The sequence below is a fragment of the Alligator mississippiensis genome, chromosome 4 (genome assembly GCF_030867095.1).
Source record: "Alligator mississippiensis isolate rAllMis1 chromosome 4, rAllMis1, whole genome shotgun sequence".
NCBI classification, from domain to species: Eukaryota; Metazoa; Chordata; order Crocodylia; family Alligatoridae; genus Alligator; species Alligator mississippiensis.
In genome coordinates this window covers 24,836,040-24,862,404 of record NC_081827.1, presented here as the reverse complement: position 1 = coordinate 24,862,404, position 26,365 = coordinate 24,836,040, and the positions used below count along the sequence as shown (strand labels likewise).

General features: G+C 43.8%; 1 protein-coding gene across 2 annotated transcripts in view; it reads left to right on the top strand.

Annotated features, from left to right (window-relative positions):
• The window catches only part of RELN (reelin), a 557,181-nt gene that overhangs the window by 273,058 nt on the left and 257,758 nt on the right, over positions 1-26,365 (top strand). For both annotated transcript variants that reach the window (XM_059725849.1, XM_059725848.1), the window contains exons 7-8: positions 377-473; positions 8,329-8,380. In XM_059725849.1, coding sequence (XP_059581832.1) covers positions 377-473; positions 8,329-8,380 — 149 coding nt within the window. The remainder of the gene's footprint in view (positions 1-376; positions 474-8,328; positions 8,381-26,365) is intronic.

Genomic DNA, 26,365 nt, shown 5'->3' with positions numbered 1-26,365 from the left:
AAAGGCAAACCTCCAATAATTAGAATGTATATCTGAAAAATAATAATAAATGTATACCTTTTTCATAGGTAGAGTTGAATTATTGGGCGGGCGGCGGGTGGGGGTTGTGTTATATTCAGGGTTGTCTTATATTCGAGAAATACAGTATTTCACTGAAAAAAGTGTTTGTCCCTTCTATTGACAGCTATCATATACAAATATACTATCATATCAGCTGGTTATAAGTTTGTCTTTTAAATTCAATTTATAGTAACTAGAGTCCTGTGCGTCTGTGTGTCAGATTTTAATTCTTATTTTAACAGTTTAGTAGCATCACACAGTCTTGAATTGATGAACTTATAATATTCAGTTTGCCTATGTTCTGGTTTTCCTGCAGGTCTGAATGTAGTAACTGTGAGGTTGGAGAGCAGTGCGGTATAATTATGCATGGCAATGCAGTCACTTTCTGTGAGCCATATGGTCCAAGAGAACTGGTAAGTAGATGTTGGCTAATTTGCATGGGTCAGGGGACTCCAGGTTCTGAATTCAGACCTCATCAATGGCAGACATGTTGATGTGCTTTGAAAAGTTGGTGTTCAACAGAGAGGTTTTTAATAATCAGGGATCCTGGTTTTCTTTGTTTAAAAATCGCAGGTTCTCAGATTGAAACCTTCCAAAAATCCACCTTTTTCCATGATTAAAATGAAACGCCACTATATCTATAGGTATCAGTTGAACACAATGTTTTATTGATATACTTACAATTTTAAAGCAGTTTGGAAGCCTACCAGTGCCTCAATCACTATAATAAAATACATTCTAAATACCTATAAATTTTGGCATTTGATTTTGGGTTTTTTTATCATGGAAAATAAGAGTTTCCTCTGTCCCCTTCACCTACCAGGACACGAGTACAGTTGTGGCTGTCCCCCCTGCTGCTTTATGGCACTGAGCAGCCCTGATATGCCGGTGCCCTGCCCATGTCATTAACCTTCACTCCCTACCCACAGCCTCCCCAGCCCTGTTGATGCTCCTCACTCCCTATCCACAGCCCCCTGGCCCTGCCGGTGCCCCTCACTCACCAGCCCTAGTCCCCTGGGACCTTCCGGTCCCCCTCATTCCTGACCCACAGCCCCCTTGGCCCTGTTGGTGCCCCTCACTCCCCACACACAGCCCCTTTGGCACTGCTGGTGTCCCTCACTTGCCACACACAACCCCCTGGGGCCTTGTGGCGCCCCTCACTCCTGACCCATAGCCTTCTGGCCCTGCCAGTGCCCCTCGCTTCTCACCCAAAGCCCCCCCATCCTCCCCCAGCCATGCCAGAGGGGACCCCCTGCTGCCAGGGCTATGGGGTCAGAGACCCAGGTCCGTAGCGCCCTGCCCCCTGCAGCAGTACCTGAGCCCCAGCAGCCACGCGTGGAAGGTAGTGGCTGCTGCAGCAGAGTGGAGTGCAGAACCCAGTTCCTCCTCCCCCACAGGTGGCAAAGCCAGAACAGAGCCTGTGGGAGTGAGGGGGTAGATGCAGGCTGCCCACTGCAGGCTTGGGGCTGTCTGCCCTGCTACCCTCCCCCTGGGGGCCTCAGTGGCCCAGCAGGCAATACCTAGCATGGCAAGGCAGAGCAGGACCATGTGGGGAAGCTCAGTGCTGCTGCCATGACCCCAGTGCCTCCATGGCAAGGCACCCCCTACCCGCCCAGCAGCAGTGAGCAAACTGAATCTGGCCACTGATGTCTCAGTGTGTGTATAATGAGGTAATGCATTTACCTGGCTCACAGTAGTGTTAATGCTTATAGCTGCTTTAATTAAAGGCTTGCTAAATATTATATGAGGCCAAAAACTAGTAGGCAGTTGATTGATTCACATCTATTTGGCATAATATTCAAAAGTATAAGTTTGGAATTGCATGGTATTGCTAGTTAACCACAGGGTTGTGTGACACCTTTTGCCACTTTATAATTGCTTAATAATTTCTAAATGACAGATTTTTAGGGCCAGAACAATAAATTAAGCCAGCTATTTGGGTATTTGGCTGGCTAAATATCTGTATGCAGAGAAAGGTAGTTAGCCATGTTAGTTTGAAGTCAGGTAGAAGGCAGGGTAGATTGGCACCTTATAGACTAACTAAATCAGAGAGTCATGACCAATGTAGATCTGGTTCTAAATGACTTGTCCAAAGTCATTAAGGCAGCTAGCACCAGAGTTAGGACTAGGTTAATGGGAGGAAGAACACGAAGTAGGTTTATGAAGGAACTCAATACCTTTATGAATGGGATTGTATAACACAGTTGCTTGCATAGTTATATAAAATAATTAGACCTGATGATCCAGGAAGTACCTTTTGGTCCTATGCTTTTCTGTCCTTTTGTTCCTAGTACCAATTTGTTTCTTTTTCCCAGTCTGGGCCAAGACCAACTGTAGATTTTCAAATCTCCTAATATGTATATTAAGTTTCTACCAAATTCTTTTTTTCTTATGCCTTTTACCCAATTTTCCTACTACTTAAGTCCTATTTCCCTATCCGCAGCAGATCAAGGCTTTGTTTCTCATTCCTTTTGTTTAGATCCCCTTCTCCCTGAATAATCAGACTTTCTCTGTCCTCCCCAGGCTATTCTTTTATCTTGTCACCCTCAGTCATGGCTGCTGAAATCTCTGCTCTCATCTCCATCACAGAGTAAATTTCATTATTGGTTTGAGATACTTGAACAAAAAATTTTGAATTTGCAAAATGAAAAAATCAGCTGATCTGACAGCCCTGGTTTGGTTCCTTGACCTCCCCCTCCTTCCTCTGACTCCTGTGTGCAGCAACTGAGTGTACCTGTCTAGCGCTCTGGATGGAAATTTTTAATGCCAAATCCAACATGTTGGTTGTTGAGAAATTACCAGTAGAGGAATCCTGGAAAGACTTATAGCTCCCATGATGCTGTAAGCAGAAAAAAAAATGCTCTTTTAAAATTCCTCAGCATCAAAGAAAATAAAGGCCTCTCTCCACCTGCAACCCCCAATTCTTGAAGTCTTGATTAGCATTATTAATGTACAAAGTTTGTAACAACCTGTATTAACATAGTTCTTAAGCAATTAGAAAGATTTAGTTATCAAAAAGCATAAGTCAATTAATTTAACACAGTCTAATTTAATTCTGCATGAATACCTTTTCTGTAATTGATACATTTAATTTGTTAAACATATGAGCTACAGAACATTGATAAATTGAAGGGTTTCTTGTTGAAATTAGAACTCACGCAACAGAATTAATTGAATGTAAACTAAAATAATAGCTACTCATAACTCAACCAGAAAGCACTTTATTATTTAGCATGATAAATGTGATATCCAATATTGAAATTGATCCTAACAAAAAGCGTGCAAAGAGTTAAGTATTTAAAAGTTATTATTTAAGTTATAGTTTAAACCCCTGAGTTTTAAATTTTATGCAAGTATGGCTGCTTTACTTTTGTTGAGAGAGACAGGTTTGCCCATTAGGAAGATCTGAGAGGGAAAGGTATATTTTCAGTACAGGTTTTGTACACGTAGGGCACATATTTGTTCTACTGCAATCTCATATGGTCCTGTAGCTTTATTGTTTTTCATTTGGTTGATAACTGTTTGTACTTCTGTCTTAAGAATTTTCAAACCATCCATGTTCTTCTTAATAGATTGATAGATTCTTCTTATTGCCCCAGAGATTTTTGCTCCCGGGAGCTCCCTTTGAACTTGTGTCCAGGTACAAAAAACTCTGGAGCATATTGCTCTGGATTTTTTTCCTGCACAGAATGTGGAACGCAGTCGGAGCAGCCTGGGATAGCAACATGTCCAGGGGGTCAGCCTGCCAGCCCAGGGCCGCTCATAACAGGCTCCACGTGCTGTGGAAGGACTGGCTGTGGCACAAGGGTACTTCAACAACAGGGACTGCCTGCTGGCTGGCCCCACACTGAAGCACCTTGTGCCCCAGCCAGCCAGAGCAGTGTCTACACATGCATTGCAAAAAACTCTGCCGCAGGGTATTACTTGTATTTGCAAGTACTAGCCTGTTGCAAAGTTTATTAGTTTTGTGTACCCTAATAGGGGCGCATGTGTAGACGCTGAGACATTTACTATGTAAGTATGTAGTTAATTAGTCAACTGTGCAGTAAACATCTCATGTAGACACACCAACTGCACAAGAGTTTTGGAATCTATCTTGTTAAATCCTTCTTAAGCCACATTTACACCACAACAATAGTGTGTCCCAACCAAGATAGCCCCAAGCACTCTTGGGCCACCTGTTCCACCAAGGATATTCCAAGCATACGAATATGTCAGTGAGGCATATCTGGAAATGAGATCTCAAGGGGTGTGTGTCTAACAGAGCACTTCCAGACCCTGAGTGTGCCTATGGGAGCAGGGGAGAGTGCATATTTTGGGCCATTCCAGCTGAGGCATGCTGTTGCTGCTACAGCATAGATATACCCTGTGCTCATAGATTATTACCTGCAATAATATATTTTTGGGATCCTCCTGAAATGCACATAGTCTTTTATAGGGGTGTAGGTTGTAGCCATGTCAGTCTAAGGACATAGGCAGACAATGTTCTTTGGTTGAATCTGATATCTTTTATTAAGCCAACTTAAATAGCTGGAAAAATTCTTCCAGCTATTTAAGTTAGTCTAATAAAAGCTGTCAGATTCACCCAAAGAACATTCTCTGCCATAGTCTTTTATGAGCTTCTCTACTATGCATTTTGACTAAGATTATATTGTAAGAAATTTGCCTTGTGAATGTAGCATGCAAAACAAAACACTCCCCAGCATACTTGCCTCTCCTAGGGAAGAGAATGAAAGAACAAAAAGGAATGACAGATGATAGTCACTTTTCTTACAGTACTACTGGAAGTTGTTCTAGTGCAACAGGGATAAACACTATATAAAAATATACATAGACTAGACTAGAACACATTTGAGAACCCATTCTCAGACCTCTGTCTCTGACGCTTCAGAGTCTCTTTAAGAAATTCTTGCTTATCTCTGCTGTAGTAGTTGCTATTTTGGACAGGCCTAAATCGTGATCTATGATTCTAATCTTCATTCCATTTAAGGTGGCAGATGATCAGATGTACAGAAGAATGATATGACCAAAACTGTATCAAAGCACTAACCTATGTTCTGTGTTAAATCAGATACTTGTCTAGCATAATTATCCAGAATCAAACTTTTTTAAAAGCTCTAGATTTTTAAAGAAGACTATGATCAGTAAAGAGGTAGGAGGATCTGTTTTGGTTTTAGGGTGTGCACCAGGTGAAAGAAATGCCTCAAAATAATATTCACTTTCTTGATACCTTCAAATCTGTTGTCTCCATATTCTGATTTTCTGGTCTTACTGAAAGGTCTTTTATTATAGGCCAAAGCACATGCTCTGATTATCCACTTAGAGAAATTCTCAAAAGAGAGAAAAAGTCTGTGCAGGTCACTGAGCAGTACCAGTTGCTCTGCAGCATCAGAGGCCTGAAAAGCATTCAGAGAGTATTCAAGTTTAGAATCAGCTCTGCTTCTGTATCATTACACTGATTAGCTATCAGAGGAAAATGTGGAAATTCAAACATCAATGAGAAATAGGATTTACCTTAAGTCTCTCATACTGATACATGTTTTTCAAGAAACATTGGTTAATTCAAGAAGGCATGCATGCCTAATAATGAAAGAGCTCATGTTTGCATTTTATTCCGCAGGGAAATCATAGGCAAAATGTATTGTTCATCCTTACAAACTATCTTTAAAACTATCTTTCTAATTCTGCCAGGGTCACTGGGCATTTAAGATATGGCAGCAATTCAGATTGCTCAGCAAGGCTGGCTTTAACTTATGCATTTACTCATTTAGTAAATGTTCATTCTACGTTCATAAATGCTATTCTTCTTTCCCATGTTGATTTCCACTTTTCTTTCTTGCCTCCTGTTTGAGTCTGCTGAATCCAAGTCACCCCAAGAGAGCAATTTCTCTTGTAGCACAAACTGAGCCCATCTAAACGTGCATATTAATGTGAAGCAATACACTCCAGAGCTTATTGCTCCAGGCCTGCCATTTGCATGTATTTCTGGGACCATAGCACGTTGAGCCAGGTCAAAGCAGTGGGCCCTGGGGGTGAGGCTGCCCGCCTGGGGTTGCTCCCCCCAGCTCAGCATGTTGTGGTTGAACTGGCTGGGGCATGAAGGTGCTTCAGCACAGGGCTAGCTGACAGGCAGTCCTTGCACTCAAGCACCTTTGTGCCCCTGCCAGCCAGAGCAGTGTGTTCACATGTGGTGCTGCACAGTAGAAACCTCTGCAGCAGAATAGTACTTGTATTTACTTGTAGTATCCTGCTGTGGAGTAAATTAATTTACTCCAGCCTAATAGGGGAACACATGTAGACATATTATGTTTATTGCGAGGCTAATTAATGTACTGCACAGTAAATATTTCATGTAGACGTGCCCTCTGCTTTCTGAGTTTAATAGAAGAGTTTGGCCTTGAGTTTTCTTTGTATATTATGCAAACAGCCTCACACAAAAACAGTCATTGTTTTTACTCAAAAGATAAGATAGATGTTAGCTTGCCTCTTGTTACATAGGAGCATAGGATTTGGAAGGAGCTAGTTGGATGTACTTACACATGCAATTAATGCAAAGCAATAAACTCTGGAGCAGTTTGAGCTGGAGTAAACTACTGCATGTGGTCCTGGGAAAGCAGCAATTTGAGCCAGGGTAGAGCAGGCCCAGGCTGCTAGGGATTTGGGGGGGGTCAGTCCTAGGCTCCAGGTGGTGGCATTGGGCGACAGAGCAGCTGGCTGGGTTGTGAAAGAGTGGAGCTGTGTGGCTAACTGGCAGGCATGAGTCTGGCCCCTGGCTGACTGGGTGTAATTTATGCCCCGGTCAGCATCTACACAGGAGTTTAATTGCAGTTAATTATACAGCCGTAAAATAGTACTGTCCCCAACAGTGCAATCTTACACTGGTGTAAATTAGTTTACTGCGGCCTAATAGTGTCACGTGTATAGATGGCGACACTTTACTCCACTGCCAATTAGTCTACTTCACAGTTGAGCACACATGTAACACCACTTGGGTCTTCAAGTCCAGTTTCTAGCTAATACAGATGGATATCATATGACCCTCTTTGTAACTTGTCAAATGCCACCTTGAAGTTGGTCTTGTTGTTTGTCCATACTAGTATTGCTCCGGAACCTTGCTTGGAGCAGAAGTTTAAAAGACTTGGAGCAGAAGTTTAAACCTTGGAGAAGATATTTAAAAGACTTCCCGTTTCCTACTACAATGTATTCATGACCAGTTTATACATTTTTTTTCCTGTGTGAATATTGTCCTTCATTTTAAACAACATCCCTTCATTTGAAATACCTCCCTCCCTGGTGTTAATCCCACAATGAATGTGCAAAAAGTAATATCCTTACTCAGCCTCAGTTTTGCTGGGCTAGACATGGCAAGCTCTTTTAATCTACACTTATAAAACAGACTGTCTGTTCCCCGGATCATCCTTGTAGCCATTCTCTCCACGTGTTCCAGTTTATCTGTTTGCCTCTGTAAATCACCCCACTGAATACTGAGCTCATTTTTGTCATGTGCCAGCCAAGTAAACATTAAGTAATGTTGATTTTTGCCTGCATCGTTAATTATAGGATTCCAAATGCACTAGAAGGGCTTGGAACTTCCTTTTGGCACTTCTTGTGTAGCTCTGTCATTTAAAAAAAAATTAAGTTTTCACTTCTGCAGTTTCACAAAAACATGAGGTGATGCAGAACTAGAAGGGAGGAGACATCTGAGAAAGGGACAGGTTAAGTTTCTTAACCTATTCTTCCCATTACAGTTGCTGGTTGTATCTTCCCATTACAATTGCTCTTTCATAATCATATACAGCTGCAAGTATAAAATCTAGTTGGTTTGCACTATGTGTTATAAATGAAAATATGTTTAGCTGATAAGGAATTAGATTCTATTATTTTGCTTTAATCTTTAAGTCTTGATTTAAGAGTGAAAACCATTGTGCCTCTGCAGACTCCCACTGAAGTTAGGGACCAATTTATCCTTTAACCTTTCTGAACACTGATCAAGCACCAATGCTTGAAAATATTTGCTAGTTCTGTAGACATGTGTACTGCCAAAGATGGAGAGTCTCTAGGTCTGACTTGTGATGAAATATCAATAATCAGAATGACATAATTTCAATGTCCATGATCACTCAACCTGAAAAGATTAAAAATGAATGGTTCTGTATACTGGAGACATGGAGCTCCAGAATATTCCAATTTTTTGAAAAAAATGTGATAAAAGTAGTGTATTGCTGTTTTGATGCAAAAAAGTAATATTGTGTGTGTTTCCTCCTCTAGACCACCTCCAGCCTTAACACGACTACTGCATCTGTCCTTCAGTTTTCCCTGGGTAAGTTTATACACCGTTTCAGTTTAAAAAGTATTAAAAAATTGTTAAAATGAAAGCAACCCTGCTTTTTTAAATTTACATTTTTCTTCAATGTTTCTGTCTGCCTTGAGGGATTAAATCAAACTTTTAAAAATGTAACACATTTATTGATTCCCTTAGTGATGCTTTCAGTTGCTAACCAAAACATTAGAAAGAAACAGTTGTGCTAGTTTGTCTAAAGTTATATACTTATTGGTTTACCCTTTGATGCTAATTTTATTTTGATTATCTAGTAAATGCCAGCATATCAATAACTGCCTGTTTTGTAAAATGTGATTACTGATTAAAAATTGATTTGGTAAAAATGGGTTCTCCTCTTGCAACAGTAAAATCTTATGTATCTTGAAGTTGTATCTGCTTACTTGAATACCAAAAAGCAAGATGTCGGTACTAGTAAAACTGCTGTCTCAATAAAAGGAAAAGCAAACTAGATTTCATTTTGGTTTATGCATCAACACTAATTTTTGTAAGGCTACCTGCTATAAATGCCTTAATATTTTCACTGTAGATTATGGACAACAGTGGCTTGTACTGAGAGACAGATTTAGAAAGAGCTTAATTTATAATACAGACTTTAGTGTTAAAAAATATGAAGGGAAAAATGTTCTTTTAATAAAAAAAATCAATAAGAAAAATCAGGCTAGGTATGCTGTCTTTTTCCTTTGAGGACTCCTAGAAATGTAATTCCAAATTATATTCCCATTTTTTAAAAAGTAATTCTCCAAGTGTCCCTTAGTGGGGCTGTGATTAAACGCTAGAAATCTCTGCTGGAAATGAGAAATGTCAGACTGGAAAAACATTTGTGGTTTAACTTTTAGAACAATTGTAAGATCAAAGTCTAGCTGGCTCAAAAGTAATGTTGGTGAAATTCATTTTATTTCAAATTAGTTATTTGGCTTTTTATTTTATTTGGTGGTTATTTGCCACAGCTCTACATATTGCAGTTCATCTTTCATGAGGGAGTTTGTGTAATAATCTGATTTTTTTCATTTTCAACTACTGCTTACACAGAATCAGAACAACGTACACATGCGTAGATCAAACCACAGCTTGTTTATTTGGTTGCCTCCCTATCCTTCCCATCCATTCCCTCTGCTGCTTTCACCTTTGGTCATTGTGTTAAACAGCCTTCCCAGCAATTTTCTGGTGGAAGGCTTTGAATTGAGAACAGAGAGTACAACATCTTGTGGGAGGACAAATTCCAAGGGAGCATATATTTTGGAACAGGGTCTGTTGATGACCTTTCGAAGGTCTCTGGTTTTCCTTTGGGTAAAACAAAAAAGGGGTTGGAGCAGATGATTGGCTATTGTCTACCCATCCACCACCCATTTAAACCTGGCCAGGCTTTCTGAAAGCTCTTTTCTTTTATTTAGCTTCCCAACCCTCCCTCACTTTAATTACAGCATGACGGTTATATCTTTTGAAATGCTGCAGGTCTGACTGATTGCCTGGGTTTAGAAAGGACTTTTTCCCCCGTGAAGTCAAATTTTCAAGAGATCTAATGGTTTGACATTTTCCCCCCTCAAACTTCAGGGAGGCCCAGGTAGGTCTATAGCAATTGTATTTCAAAGGTTAAAATTAGGAAATTAAAAATGTTAGCTTGTTGCAGCTGGCATCCAATGCAGGTGAAATGCTAAAAGGGCAGCTCCCAGATGCAAATGAGGGATAGGATTTCACTGATGGACCTTATGTTTGGGGATGAGGTCTAAGGTCCTCCTTATGGTAACTTTGCACATCCAGCCCCACCTACACAGGGAGAAAGAAGTTAGAAATAAATTGAGGAGGGAATATCCTGCACTGGAAACAGTTAAACACCTGGATTGACAGAGCGGGGATTTGGGGACTGCCATACTGAATTATTAAAACTGTGACCCATCCCATATGTGAGTGATTCATATCCCTGCCTGGCTTGCTTCTCAGCAATTTAGACTTTGATCTTGCAACTGATACATACTGGGCAATTCTTGTTCAGACCATGATTGAAATCAATGAAGTTTGGTTTGGGGATTGCTTTAGACCCAAACCACTAGACATTTGCCAGTTTCCAACATGTGCCTCATTTCCAGCAGATATTTCCATAGAATAATCATATCATATTTAATCATTTAAATAATCACAGAAAATTACTTTTTAAAAAATGAATACAACAATCTGTTTGCACACTACTAACTCCAGAATCAAGGCTTTAGATTGTAATCTTTTGGCAGTAGCTTTATAATTAGATTAACACTACAGTGTACAGGTAGACCCTGGGCAACAATTTGGTGTAGGTCTTTTAACCAACACCTCTAGTCCTTTAACCAGACATCTCCCACAGTAGCCACCTTTTGTAAATCTACTGCAATTTAACACTTTGACTTATAGATTCAAAGATTCATAGATTCATAGACATCAGGGGCTGAAAGGGATCTCTCAAGATCATCGAGTCCAGGCCCCCTACCATAGGCAGGAAGTCTACTGGGATCAAATGAGCCCCTCAAGATAAGAATCCAAATCCCATTTAAATGAGTCCAGAGTAGGTGCTTGCACCACCACTGGGGGAGTCTGTTCCAGACCTTGGAAACTTAGGCTGTAAAGAAGTTTCTCCTTCTGTCCAGTCTAAATCGGCCTTCCAGAATTTTGTGGCTGTTAGACCTTGTTATCCCTTGGGGCGCTCTGGTGAATAACTGTTCTCCCAGATCCTGGTGCACCCCCCTTATGTACTTATAGGCTGCCACTAAGTCCCCCCGAGCCTTCTCTTCTCCAGGCTGAAGAGTCCCATGTCCCTCAGCCTCTCCTCGTAAGGCTTGCTCTCTTGGCCTTTGATCATGCGGGTGGCTCTCCTCTGAACTCTCTCAAGCTTATCCATGTCCCTTCTGAAGTGGGGGGTCCAAAACTGGATGTAGTACTCCAGCTGCAGCCTCACTAAGGCCGAGTAGAGTGGAAGGATGACATCCCTGGTTTTGCTTGAGATGCATCGGAACAGACTTAGGGAACAGCAATAAAATAAACATACAGGCTAGGGACAGACATGATACATAAACTGGTATAAGTGATTCGAAACTGGTTTAAATTGTAACAGATCAGAAGTTCAGTGCGCAGAGACCTATTTAAAATGGCCCAAACCAGTTTAAGATAGATCTGGACAGATGCAGTATCAGACTTAACTGATCTGGTTAAACTGGCCTGTTGAACTTCTGTCCAAGATCCCCTCCCAACACAAGTTAGGTCTCAGCCTTCCCATATCCAAGGATGCAGTGAAGCCGTCGCTAACCCCTGCCTCTCAGCTTGGATAGGCTAGACTCTGCCCCAGCTTTCCCAGCTTCAACCCAGCTAGGCAGCCCCACCCTGACTGTCACAGACCTGAGGCAGCCTCCCCAGCCCCATTGGCAATGGTAGGGGTACAGGCAAGGGGGAGTACAGACTTCTGGCCCAGCCCCTGCTCCCCTCAGGCAAAGTCTGTACAGCAGGGGGTGGGGGAAGCCTCCAGAGGTGGGGAATTTTGCCCTTGCAGCATGGCTCTGCTGCCCCAGCCCCATCCCCTCATCTCAGCCTCTCAGCCATGGGGGACAGGTGAGGGGGAAGGAATGGACCTCCGCCCCAGCCCCCAACTGGGGTCTGCACAGTGGGGCAAGCCCCCCAGGCAGGGGCTTTCTTCCCCAAAATGCAGCTTCACTGTGCTGCAAATGCCTCAGTCCTGTACCCTCACCTTCACTGTCATCTTTGGGGCTTCCCCCCCTCCCCCAAAATGTGCAAACCCCAGCAGGGGGACCAGAGCAGGGTCCATTCTTCCCTGCCCACCCCAACCCCATGGCTGATAGGCAGGTGGCTGGTGAGGGGGCAGGGCTAGGGAGTTTGCAGCCAAGTGGAGCTGAGCTGGGGGGGAAGCCCACACCTCAGGGGTTTTCCCTCCCATCTATTTTTCAGACTCTGGAAGGCAGGGTGAGGTGGGGGTCTTTTCCTCCACACCTGCCCCCCAGTGGCTGACAGGCAGGGGGGCTAGCAAAAGGGCAGGGCTGAGGCTATTGCAGCCTGACAGAACCCTCTGCAGGGGAGACAGCCATTGCCTCAAGGGCTTTCCCCACCGCCTGCTGTGTGGACACTGGCTGGGGGACCAGAGCAGAGTCTATCCCCCCCACACCACCACCACCACCACCACCACCACCATATACCGCCTTCTCCGGATGACAGGCGAGGGCTGGCAATGGGGTGGGGCCAGGGCATTTGCAGCATGACGGGGCTGGGAGGTGTGCAAGTGTGCCCCCTTTGGCACATTTGCCCACCTTGGCCAACCCATGAGTGAATGTGTACTCTGTTCAATAACGGTCCAATCTACCCAGCTTAGAGAAAGCTCAGGTTTTTTGACTGTCTGTACTTAGCTACAGTGGTCCAGATTTTATTACAAATCCCAAAGGTTAAGAATCCCAAAGCTTATCAAATAATGTACAAGAAAGATAACTCCCCAGTGTCATTTCCATTAATTGATGATCTAATAGCTTTCTTAAAAGTGCTACACATTCAATAGCCATAGGGTTTTTTCAGAGGCCAGAAGTTTAGAAAAGAGGAGCAACACTCAGATGGAAGTTTCCTTTGCCTTACAGGAATGGTAAATTGTTCCTCTACAAAATTTCATAATAAGATCTGGGCTTATTGACATACAGAATCTGAAACAACATGGTTCAGAGTTTAAAAACATTTTTGAATGTGTAGCATTCTTTTTTAATGGGAACATTACTCCTGTTGGGCTGTGTTCATTTTAAGCCATTAGCATGGGCACTGACCTGAAGGTTGGGATGCAGTGTTCATTTAACGTGCTATCTGCCTAATCACACCGGGGCTAGGAACAGATATTCAACAAGCCTGTGCCTGAATTGATTCAGTCTTTGCAGGTTAGTCTAACCTGGCTAGGCTGAACCAGTTTGTAACAGTACAAACATCCCTTCTGACTGAGGAAATGCTGGCACATGCCTGCAGTGGCTCAAGCTAGAAGCCAGGGGGCACTAGAACAGCCCTCCCTACCTTTCCATAGTGCTGAGCTGAGTGGGGGTTTGGCCAGGCCTTGGCAGGACACTGATTAGGGAGTGGTGCCCCACCTCCTGTTGATAACAGAGCATTTAGTTACACAGCAGGGAATTACACATGGAGTTGTTAGTATTTATCAGCCCATAAAACAAAACAAAACAAAGCCTCTCTCATTAGTTCAAGCTCTTCTTAAACAACTTTTTACAAGGAAGGAATGGAGGGACATTACCAGCTACCTGTTGATTAGCTCCATAAAGCCCTGAGCTGACACTGTCCTGCCTGCCTTTGTCCTGTTTCCCACAGCACAGACAGTAGCCAGCATGTGGTCTGCTAGGTAATTCTGAGAGGTGTCTGTGTAGGGCAGAGGGGAGGGGGGAATCCCTGCTTGAGCAGGGAGTGGTGAGGGTTGGGGAAGGGGAGCAGAAGGAAGCCAGGCAGGCCCCCTGTACCTGCAGTCTCTGCTGAGCTCCAGCCAGGGAGCAGAGGGGTGGGGCCTGCACTGCTGGGCTGGAGCAGAGAGCAGTGCCCTGCCCAGTAGGGCTGTGTAAAATTTCACCAAGTGTTTTGTTTCCAAGCTGTTTCATTGTGTTTCAAGCTCAAAACAGCGAAATAGAAATGGAACAAAAAGCATCGAAACAGCTTTGAAATGAAATGAGGGCACTGGAAATATTTTGAATGTTTCAAAACGTTTCGAGTTTCAAAGCAGCCAGATGGTGGGAGGCAGGGGAGAGCCAGGGCTGTGCTCTGAGTGGCTCCACAACCCCATATAGCTCAGCCCAGTGGGGAGCACAGCCCTAGCCCTCCCTGCCTCTCACCACCAAGCTGCACTCCGTGGGGCTGGCAGAGCCGATCAGAGCTCAGTGCTGGCTCTGTTCACTTGCCACCGCCAGGCTGCGCTCCAGTCGGCTCCACCAGCCCCATGGAGCGTAGCCCAGCAGTAGGAGGTGGAGCGGCTGTGCTCCAAGGGAATGGTGGAGCCAATCAGAAAGCAGCGCTGGCTCACTGCACCCCGATTGGCTCTGCCAGCCCCATGCAGCTCAGCCCCAGCTCTGTCCGCCTCCCACCACTGGGCTGCACTCCGTGGGACTGATGGAGTCAATCGAACTGCAGCCCTTGCCCAACGCCGGTCCCAGGTGACAGAGTAGCCTTCTCACATCCGGGGTGCAGATCCCGGGACTCACACCCCCAGGAGGGCTGCTGGGCTATGCCGGACTTGTCCCAGCGGTGCGTGCCCCCAAATCTGTGTACCGGATGAGGGGAAGCTGCCACTACTGCCTGGGCCAGGTGGCAGCAGCAATTTTCTCCAGTGCTGGGTCGCAGGTCCTGGGTGACAGGGCAGCCTCCTCTCATCTGGGGCACAGATCCAGGGGCCCACATCCTCAACGGAAGTCCAGTACAGCCCCGCAGCCCTCCCGGGGGTGCAGGCCCCCGGATCTGCACCTGGATGACAGGAGGCTGCCACTCCTACCTGGGGCCAGCGACAGCATCAGTGTTCCTCGGCAGTGGGTATGAGCTGCACCCAGCGCCAATCCCAGGCTGCAGCAGCAGCCTTCTGTCATCCAGTGCAGATCTGGGGGTCCAGCACAACCCCACAGCCTTTCCAGGGGTGCAAGCCCCTGGATCTGCATGCTGGATGACAGGAGACAGCCTCTGCTGGCAAATTTTACTTTCAAGACTTTGAGGTATAGTTTCTGAGAAACCTCTGCACCTATCCTTGAAACTTGGCAGGCTTCATGCCCTCAGAAGGGGCTACTATCCCCACAATTTGCATCTGACTCAAGCAGCAAATGACAACATTTTAGGCATTTTCATGATTGCCCATTGTAGCCTATGGGTGAAACATCGAACCAGCTAAACAGTTTCGATGAAATGAAAGGGTCAGCACTTCAAAACGAAATGATGAAACAAAACACTGTCCCTTCAAAACAGTCAAATGGATGTCAAAACAAAAAGATGGTGTTTTGCACAGCCCTACTGCCCAGGATACTAAAGCAAATGGGATACCATGAGACTCTGGTTTAACTTAAACCAGGAAGGGGTCTGGGACAGACATTGCATAAACCAGTTTGACCCAAATCAGTTAATTCTGACACTACATTCAACCAGGTTTCTCTCAAATGGGTTTCAGTCATTTTCGCACTGGTTTATGTTCAGTGAACATCTGTTCTGTTACAGGTTTAAACCAGTTTCTGATCACCTAACCAGTTTATATGTAATGTCTGTCCCTAGCCAAAAGGTTTCTAGTTACTTGAGACTCTTTCATCATTCTTGATTATAGTTCTCTAGAACCAAACACTGGCACATGAAAGACAAATTCCAGTAATTACTTATTTGTACGGTGGGACTGCTCACAATTGAAATATTTTAAGTAATACCTTCGGGCTCTGTCAAGCCAGAATTTCTAATTCCACAACTGGGACGATGGAGTGTCACACACCAGCTCCCAAGCCAAGTGCCATAAAGCATTAGAATGATTCATTAGCTGGAATACTCTCAGGTTCCACTCACAAAAACAGACTTCTCTCCATAGCAGCATCCCTTCCTCAGACTTCCTCAGAACATGATCTTCCATTCCCAGAGGCCAGTCTGAGGAAGGTGACTCATACTAATGGTAGCTTAGTGATTGAACTGAGCATAAAGAGAGGCCTATGAGACAGCTAGAACAAGAAGGGATGAGGAAAAGGGGGAAAGTCTCTAGGAAGAACAGCACTGAGGCATAAGTTTTGTAACAGGCATCACTTGGCACATGATGACTGTAGGTTGCTGTATGTGTTTCTTTGAAAGGTATGTACTCAGAGACTGTGCTGTAGGTATGCTGTGTACCCTTTGCTAGGTGCACTGACAGTAGTAGATTGTTTAATTTTCTATTTCTCCATGGTGCATCTAAGAGAAGTATAAAGCATCAGACTAAGATACTGTGGGGAGTGCTAATGTAACTCCCCCACAGTATACTATGAATTCATTCATTCTCTGAAAATCACATGAAAAACACAAAATCTGTGCGGTGCAGGTCTACCCTGCCTGCTGCTTGACCTCAGACAAACATGGCTAACTATGGCTTTCCAATTACAGCGTGAAAATTGGGAGCATAAGAATATTATACTACTTTGTCTTTGTAACTTACTGATGCAGCATGGTATGTTAGGCAGCTAGTCATTTTAACCTGATATGGGCAGCTTGGTATGAAAGCATGCTTTCTTCACTCCTGCTCATCAAAAACATTCATACATTCCTTGCCAGCTCTGAGAATAGCAGGAATGGGAACAACTAATAGGCCCTCTACTAGGTAAACAGGGAATTTGTTGAAGGAATGAATCTAATAGAAAGATGTTTTATTGTAAACCTTTATGCGGTGATTAAACAGATCCTGTCTCATAACTAAACCTATGCAAATGACCAACTCAGCAATTCATTGGCAGTTCTGAAAAATAAAAAATATAAAGTTTAGGGTCCACCCAAAACTGACATTTTTGGAATTTTTGTCAAATTGACAAAACACATTTTGGCTTGAATAGAATATTTTGATTTTTGTTTTTTTAACCACTTCTTTAATAGAAGCAAACAAGACTTGGAAAGGCAGTCTGTAGTAGGTGGGTCAGGGCACTCACTCACACTGTAGGAAACCTAGATAGGGAACCCTGCATATTTTGAACTAAAGACATGAACTCTTACCTGTGAGGTGAGCAACCAAGCCACTGTGAAATAATGCATCCTGGGGTGGGTCTCTGTTAGTTTCTTCTGCGAAAGAGTTTCAACTTTGTGTAACTTATTGAACACTTTGTCTATAAGGTACCATATTGCCCTGCCTTCACCTAACTGAACAGTTGTTGGACATGGCCCATTGCCACAATAACACCCTTATCACTGGGCTATAGAGTAACACTCTGGCTCATTGAATATATTCGAGTAAATTATTCAAGTACATGATTTCAGTTTTCCCAAAAGTACATTTTTAAAGCAAATAAATAATTTGCTTTAAAAAATCACCCAATTCCAGTCATCACTTTATTCTACCATAAATTGCTTTGATTTGCTTATTATTTCATATGGAAGCATGACCATTTTGTCTGAAAGCTAGAGTCAAATTGACCTTGTAGATCCAAATTGTCCTTGTAGATATATTAACAGAACTTTCTGGAGAATGACACATTTCATGAACACTTGTAAATTGAACCACTGAGCTAGTCACTCTTCTGTACACTGTCCACTTCCTGATAATAGCAAATGTTGGCAACAGGTACTTGTTTTGTGGGATCAATGGAGCCAGTGATGTCAGAATTACTACCACTGTAGTAGGGGTTTTGGTTATAGCTGTGTTGGTCTAAGGACATAGGCAGGCAAGGTTATTTGCATAGACATGATATCTTTTATTAAACCAGCTGAGTAGTTGGAAAAAAGTTCTTTGCAAGCTTTCGAACACAAGCACCTGTAGAAGGGTGCTTGTGCCCGAAAGTTTGCAAAGAACTTTTTTTCAACTACTCAGTTGGTCTAATAAAATATATCACACCTACCCAAAGGACCTTGACTACCACTGCAGTAGCACATTTTAATTATGCTATTAAGGTGGGTAGCTATATAAAAAGAAAAAAAAGCACAATTCTACTTAAAAATATATAAGGCCATATTTAAATAAAAACAGTAAAGAAAAAAATGAGAGTAAATGCTTAACATTATTCAATGCTCATGCACATGGCACTTGGGAAAAACTATTTATCATGTTCCCTGCAATCTCTTGTTTTGTTTTACACTGAATGCAGTCCATTGAAATCAACCTTCAATGTGTTCCTCTACTGAGATGATAAGGTGAAAGACCAGGAGAAAAATGTCTCCATGAAATGTATATAGAATTGTTGAGTGGTAATTAGCTGTCTTAATCTGAGTCTAAGCAGAAGGCAGGGTAGATTTGCATATTCCTTCACAGCATCTGATGAAGTAAGCTGCTGCTTAAAGAAGTTTATGCATCTTTGATTTACTTAATCTATAAAGCTCTTGCCAGTGAGATATTATTCCAAGACTTACCATGTTTTTTCTGCCCCCGGTGTAGTGGCATTGTTCTCAAGCACTTTTGAGAATTGAAACATATGGACACTCTGACAAATGAGACTTACATGCAACTGGGTGCAATTCAGGGATCTGTTACGAATCAACAAACTCATTTAGATCGTGTCTACAAGAGTTTTGACTTTGTCTGTGAATACTACTGCTCCGAAGTATAAAGTGTCGCTATTTGGGTGCATTATTCACTGTGAGTGTCTCTACACAAGATGCTTTACTGCGCACTAGACTAATCTACTGCATAGTAAAGCGTCATTATGTAAACATGCACAGGAGCTACTGCAAAGTACATTAGTCTACTGTGCAGTTTTCTACTACCTGTAAGTACAGGTAGTAGCTTTCCTGCACAGTAGCTACTGCACAGTAGCACATGGGTAATACTTGACTGGAAGCAGGGAGTGGGAGAACAATCCCCTTCCCCAGGAACTACCTGCAGCCAGGTTCAACTTCAATCACATAGCTCAAGTGGGGACAATGTCCCCTTGCCCCCACAGCAGGCAGCTCCTGGCCACAGCTTCACGATCAGAGCTGGGGCTGGGACATTGCTTCTGCTGTCTGCTGCCAGGGCGGACTCCAATCTTGGAGCCTGGGCTGGGACAATGTCCCCCTGCTCCAGCAGCAGGCAGCATCCAGCCCCAGCTGTGCAATCACAGCTGATGCTAGGAGATTGCTCCCTGCCCCCAGCAGCTGCCAATGCCAGGGCAGGCTCCGATCACAGAGCTTGGGTGGGGACAATGTACCTTGGCTCCAGCAGCAGACAGCTTCTGGCCCCAGATTGGTGATAGGAGCTGCCTGCTGCCAGAGCAGGGTGACATTGTCCTGGGCCAGGCTCCAAGATTGGAGCCCACTCCAGCAGCAGGTAACTGCCAGGAGCTGGGAGAAATCTCCCAGCCCCGGCTCTAATATCTGAGCCAGGGCCAGGAGCTGCCTGCTGCAGGGGCAGTGAACATTGTCCTGGCCCATCCATGATCAGAGCAGGGGCTGGGCTGCAGAAGGCTGCCTAAGGCAGGAGTACAGCTAGGGCAGTGGGAAGCAGCTGCCTCAGAGGCAGGACAGCTTCCCCCACATCTCTGCCCACCGCCCCCTTGGAGCCCGGGCCTGACACCAGTGACCCCTGCCAGCTCAAGCCTGGATCTTAAGAAAAATTTCTTATCTGGCCATTTTATATAGTCATTGAATTTTCAGGGAGCCCACATTATACATATAAATTTCTGCCCGCACTCCCATGGTGCATGTGTTTACCAAACTAAAAGTTTGTTTCCTGATCTAATTAAGACCAGGAGAATATGGTCCCAATTCCCCCACCAATGAGAAATGTTCTTCCTGTTCCCAGGTGCTACTCATGTTAGGGTTTCTACTTTTAAAATGTATATTGGCCACTTGTCTGGTTGGGCCTATTCCTGATTAAACACACTTCTGTCAGATGTAAATTCTCTACGACTGCTTCTTGCGGGTGTGAATAGATGAGGAACACTTAATCACTGCCCCACTAAAACAGCCTAGACTATAATATAAAGATGTATCAAAATTACATCTAAGAGATAAATTGATAATAAGAAATAAATTACATTTTTCAAATACCACAATTCATGCAGACATAAGGATGATAAGACTGAACACAGCTTGACACTAAGTATTTGTAGAGACTACACATGCTATATCAATAAAACAACCTCAAGAAGCTTTGTAAGACACCCAGGAACCCCTCAGGTTCATGAAAGTATTCATTAATACTCCACAGGAGTCCCAGTGTGTGGATTGAAGTGTTCCATTGTACTCATTATATGCTCATGCCCCTAGAAATTTTCATGATACTGGTTGGCCCTGTCCAGTAGCATAACTAAGGTAGAGTGACTAGGGCCCTGGGTGCCAACTTGGGTAGGGGGCAGAGTAGGAGTAGGAAAATAACAGCTGCCACCATACCACAATTTCATCAGCACCAGCCAGAAGTCACCACTGTCCCTGTGTGTTGCTGCTACCCAAGGTGTCCCAGTGCCCTGTTACACTTCTGGCCTTGTCCTCGCCTTTACTGGTTCTGTGAGCAAGGATTATGGTGGAAGTGTACAAGGCAGTAGTTTGTACAGTAGTTGTTTTATATTGAATGCAATGTAAAACACCAATATTCTACCTGTGTGTTGGAAAATGTTCATTTTTTACTGCTGTTTCCTGGTTTTCTGCTGCTTCACCCACAAATATGGAATGGTTTAGAACAAATAATCCTGTCTTGAGTAGGGATTGGACTAAGTGGCTTCTTCAGGTTACTTCCAGTCCTACTCTTCTTTGAAAGTGTGATGTATCGCATGCTGCTTCTCTTTGCCTATACTATTCTAGCTTTCTCTTCCCAGACCTATCTCAGAGAATCATTTTTTACTGAGAAGTGTCACAAAATTTAATAGGAAATAAAAGCTGTAAGGTTCTGTCAAAATTTAATAGATTTTATTTAAATTAGTCTATAAATCTTCCTAGGTTATCATTTTCTGTTTTTTTCTACAGATTTTTGAGCTTTCCAATAGAATAATAAGGTAACGATAAAAGTGATCTATTAAATTCAACAGAATCATAGAATCATACGGCCTCTATACACGTTCTCCAGGGTGGAGAGGGTACTTTAAGTAGAGTTGCTCCTAGAGCTGCTCTTATAAAAGCGCCTGTAGCGTCATGTCTATTCAGTGCCCCACGCTTCAAAATGGCAGCAGGGGTGCTTGAACTAAAGCTCATCTGACAAGCTTTAGTTAAATTGCCCGTTGCCATTTTGAAGTGCAGGGACACTGAATAGACTTGATGCAGAGGCTGCTGGAGTGCGTTTACTAGCACGCTTCAGCAGACTCTATTAACCAAGTGTGCTCTGATGTGTGCTAATTAGCACACATCGGAGCAGATGTCCAGCACATGTATAAGTGCTCTAGTGCTGGCAGGGTCTTCCTGGGTCTTCCAGTCCAGTCCAGTTTTCTGTTGTGGGCACTATAGCAATCTGCTTCAGAAATTAGCAAGCCCCATCTTAAAATTAATTTTTCTTCCTCCACAACTCTGAGTGGAAGGTTGTTCCAGAGCGTTGTTCTTCTATTGGTTAGGAGCCTTCTTCTAATTTGCAGCCTAAATTTATTCATGGCCAGTTTATAACCATTTGTCCTTGTGCCAATGTTGTCCTTCAGTTTAAATGGCTCCCCTGTCTCTCTGATGTTTATACCCCTAATTAGCGTATACATTTTTATTTTTATTTTTATTATATTTAACAAGCCAGGCACTTCCTGTTTCTTCTCATTTGACAGGATCTCCATTTCCCTGATCATTTTAGTAGCTCTTCTCAGTTACATTTTAAGGTAATCTTTCCTGAATATGGTAGTGGATTAAGATGACGTCTTGCGGATGTTATATATAATGGTACTAATACTTCCCCTTATCTACTGGAAATATCTAAGGATCTCATTCACCTTCTCACAGTTGCATTTTAATCATCCCAAAATCAGCTAGTATACCAAAGTCCTTCTCACCCTCAGCCGTTGCTGAACTTTTTGTTATTAGTCAGTAAGTGCAAGAGTTGACCCTTTGTCACTATTGAATTTCATGTCATGTCCATCACTCCTGTCCTTAAGATCAACCAGTTCTTTTTAAATGATATCCAGATTTCACAATGATGATGCTTTACACCTTTGATTCACCAAAAAATTTCACCAGCAGGTTCCCACATTTTGTGCCAAGGTTATTAATTAAAATATTTAACAAGATCAGTCACAAAACTGATTTGAGGAACTCAACTAGTAACCTCCTTCCGCCTTGATACTTCCAATTGTGCAGGCCGGGAGCGATCCAGGCCCTTTTTCGCGCCGCGCGGGCTGTGGCCAGCAGCCCGGGCACGCGGGGTCAGAGAAAACAGGCAGCGAGCTAGAATTAGTCACAGACGCTTAGTGGTTGATTCAGGATTGTTTACTTACACCAAAGATGGTCGTGGTGTAGGCTGGACAGTTTCCAGGCACAGCTCTGCTTAAATCCTCGTTTGAGGATTACGACAAGCTCGATCTCCTACAGAGTTGTCGAAGCTCCGTGGATCCGTCTCTTTTGCGCGCAGGGAGGGGTACGTCTAGGAATCTATCGGCGACGGGGAGAGGCCAGAGGCTGATCAGGCCCCTGTTGCCTTTTAAGAAATGCGTTGGGTCCGTAAGGATCCGCAGCGCTTAGAGATCTTCACGCAAGGTGAAGGTTTTTCTCTCTCTCTCGAACTCCGACTTGGGCGGAAACCACCCAAGCTCTTTATACGGCTAGCAAGCCAATCACTAGCTGCCACGTGTGCATATTTTAGAACTAGCCAATAATGTGGCTCGAATTTCAATACAAATGGCGGGAACTCTTTGCACCGAGCATTTCCTAGATGCAAAAAGAAATGCACACTGCAAAGAAAGCGACAAATTGGCGGGAATTCTCCGTTGCACCGGGGTTCTCTTCTGCAGCAGAAAACTCCACCGTGCAAAGAAGCTGCAATTTAGCGGGAAAATAATTTAGCAGTGCCGAAGCACACACAAAACACAAAATCACAACTTTGGGTTGTGACACCAATCTCAACAGCTCCTTCCCCACGTTATACTCTTCTGCTAATCCCCATCTGCTGCCTTGTGGTACTGCTGCCTTGTGGTACTGCCCAAATGGGATGACATTCTTGAGAAGGGTTATCATTTTCTACTACCAAAGACTTTTCAATCAGGACAGGACTCCTGCCTGTAGAACCTGCCCCAGTTAAGGACTCTCCAGGCTTTCTTCCGATTGCCACCCACTCAATTTCCCACAGGAATTAAAATTTCACATTTTATACTTATAGATGTATGCTTAATTATATTCCTGATATAGAGTGTAACAGTAACAAATTAATATTAAAACTTAATCCATTTCATTTTTTCCAGTTTACTTAATACTGTTGTGATGTTTTATTTTCCACACAATAGACTGAGTGACGTCTAAATCTTTCCAGCCTTCCCATTGAGTTTTCTTATTTTTGTATATTTAAAAGACCCTTGATTTTTCTTAATTTTAATAACAGAATCATTTTGAGCTTAATGACTTTTATATTTATAGTAGTATTTTTAAAAAGTGGTAAAGGTGTATATAGTGAAAACTCCCTCCTTACTCTATATTACTCAGCCTTTTTACTCTGTCTTCTGTAATTCCCATTGATTTCACAGTTTATTGTGTGCAAAAGTATATGTAAAAGACAGTTTTAGTAGTCATTCAATTAGCATGCAAGTAGAAGTTATTAATTTGTACATGGATCCTTGATTTTATAGATTAGAATGGCTCCAAGAGGCTCTCATGTCATGACCTGTTAAAAGATATTGAGTTAGTGAATCATTGACCTAATAATTTTTACTACTTTTTCTGAGCCAATGAGGTTGATGGGGTCAATGTGAGGGCTGCTCAAGCTCAACAAATCCATATACTAAGATTTTATGTGATATTTAGCAAGTGATAATGCACTGACCTTGTCTAGTACTTGTAGCAATGCCACACAACTCACTTGATTCTATTTATTATTTTTTCATTTTTTGTAATGATGATTTGTTTAATTACCAGCACAAATCTTTCAGAATTGTAGTTTAACCTGTTAAGTGATAGTATTACTTCCCCCTCTCCTTCTCTTTTGCACTGCCTTAAATTCAAATTACCCAAATGATTGTGCTTTTTTTAACAGCATACCTAAACATGCCCTGTGGGTAAGGCCTTATAGGCCAAGATTTTATTGCAGGGAACTGTTTGCATTTGGCTCTTATTAACCTCTATAAACTAGATCATAATGGACCCGTGTGATCTCATGGCATAAACAGTGCTGCTATAAATAATTAGCTATTACTGTGAACTCTTCTGAGAACTTGTTCTGTGGATTTCTTTTCAGGAAAGGATGTGTTTTGTGCTATGGAAATTTCTCCAACCGTTAAGCAGGAAAAGTATCTGGAGTGGTTCCATATAACAGCTGCATGGGAAGGGGATTCTGCCTCCTTCCTAGCCTGTGCATCCCTTTAGCACCTGGCTCAGCTCATTTGTGCATTTGGGCTTTCCTATAACAATTTGCCAATATTTATCATTGTTATTATTTGTTTGTTTGTTTGTTTTAATTTATCTCTGGTAGCAGATGTCATATTGATTTTATTGCAGTCAAATTATCTATTTATCCACTACTCAGATTCAGGGCAGGCAGTGGAAATCCAAACCTTCATACAGTTTCCAGCCAATATGCCTTAGCTTTGCCCTGGAAAGAGCTGCCATTAGGGATGAGAAGATAATTCACCTTCTCTCTTCATTTAATTTATTTTTAAATGAATAACAAAAGTGCCAGGTATTGCCAAATGTGGAAGTGCCAGTTCTGCGATGTGGACACTGGTCATGCCCACACAGAACTGGATGGACACAAGCAATTGATTTCAAAAGTGCCACAAACCACTCTCAGATAATGTTTGCTAGAGTTATGATACAATGGAAAACAGACAACAGATGTAGGTGTGTTTTCTGAGATTTTTAATCTCTCAATTTCCTACTGTTAGGACTCAAAGTGCGCGTCCAGACGAGCACGCACATGCCTGTTGCCCCACCTCAAACCCCTTTGAGGCAGGGCCAGGGGACACGAGTAGCCCCAGGGCCAGCAGGACCTGGCTCAGTTCCACATGGTCCCTGCATGCCGGGCCAGGTCCTGCAGCTATAGGAAGGGCCTGGCTGCTGCAGGACCTGGCACAGCATGCAGGAACCACATGCCACGCCGGCTCCTGTCAGCATGGACTGGGCTCCAGGGCCGGCTCCCACCTTTGCCCCCTGTGCCTGCAGGGGGATGAGGACCTGGCCCACTCTGGTGCAAACCTGGACTAGCGAGCCTCAGGGATCTGGGCCCAGCCCAGCTGAGCTGCAAAGGGACCCCAGGACCCAGCTGGGCCTGGCACGCGGTCCCTGTGTGCCGCACTGGGTCCTGCTGCCACAAGACCAGCCCGGCTGGGTGGCAAGAGCAGCCCCAGGGCTGGCAGAACCAGGCTGGGCTTGGCGCATGATCCCCCTGCTGTTGCTGTTAAAGCTTAGTTATGGGCCCTGGGCAGGGGGGCTGGACCCTGTAGGGGATAGGGTCTGTGGCCCTCCAGGGTGGAGCTGGGACCCTGAGCGGAGGGGCCTCCAGGGTGCCTGGGACCCTGGGCAGGGGGGCTGGGATCTTGTGGGGGATAGGGGCTGTGGCCTCCAGGTGGGAACTGGGACCCTGGGTGGGGGGGGTATTCCAAGTTCTGTTGGGGGGGGGCAGCACCCTGTGGGGGCCAGGGGACCCACCCCTCCTGAGCAGCCCCCATACAAGGTCCCCCACACCCACAGTGCCCGCAGCAGTTGCCCCACTGCTACCCACAGACCAATCCACATCCCTCCACATCCACCCACCCGCCTTCCCCCCACACCCCTTATCACCCCCTTTCTACAAACACCACATCCCCCTATCACACACCCATCATGTATGAAGAAAACCAAAAGCATAGATCAACACATATAGGTATTTAGAATTTATTTTTTCATGATGATAGAGACACTGGTAGGCTTCCAAATTGCTTTAACATTGTAAATATACCAATAAAGCATTACCCAACTTACCACTGTCTCTCTCTCTCTAGATATATGTGTGTGTGCATGTAGAGTGGTTTTTTGTTTTAACTGTGGAAGAACATGGATTTTGGGGTATTTTTAAAAATGGATTTGGGATGCTGCTGCAGCAGTCCAGCTGGCACAAGGGGTAGTGTCCCCAGGTATCAATTGGCTGGGCCCCAGAAGCTCCAGAGAGTGAGTAGCCCCGAGCTGCCTGCCAGGGCAGCTTTTTCTATGGATGGGGCAAGGACAGGGCAGCTTTATATACTGCTGGGGCAGCACAGGTGCTGGCCCCGGGCT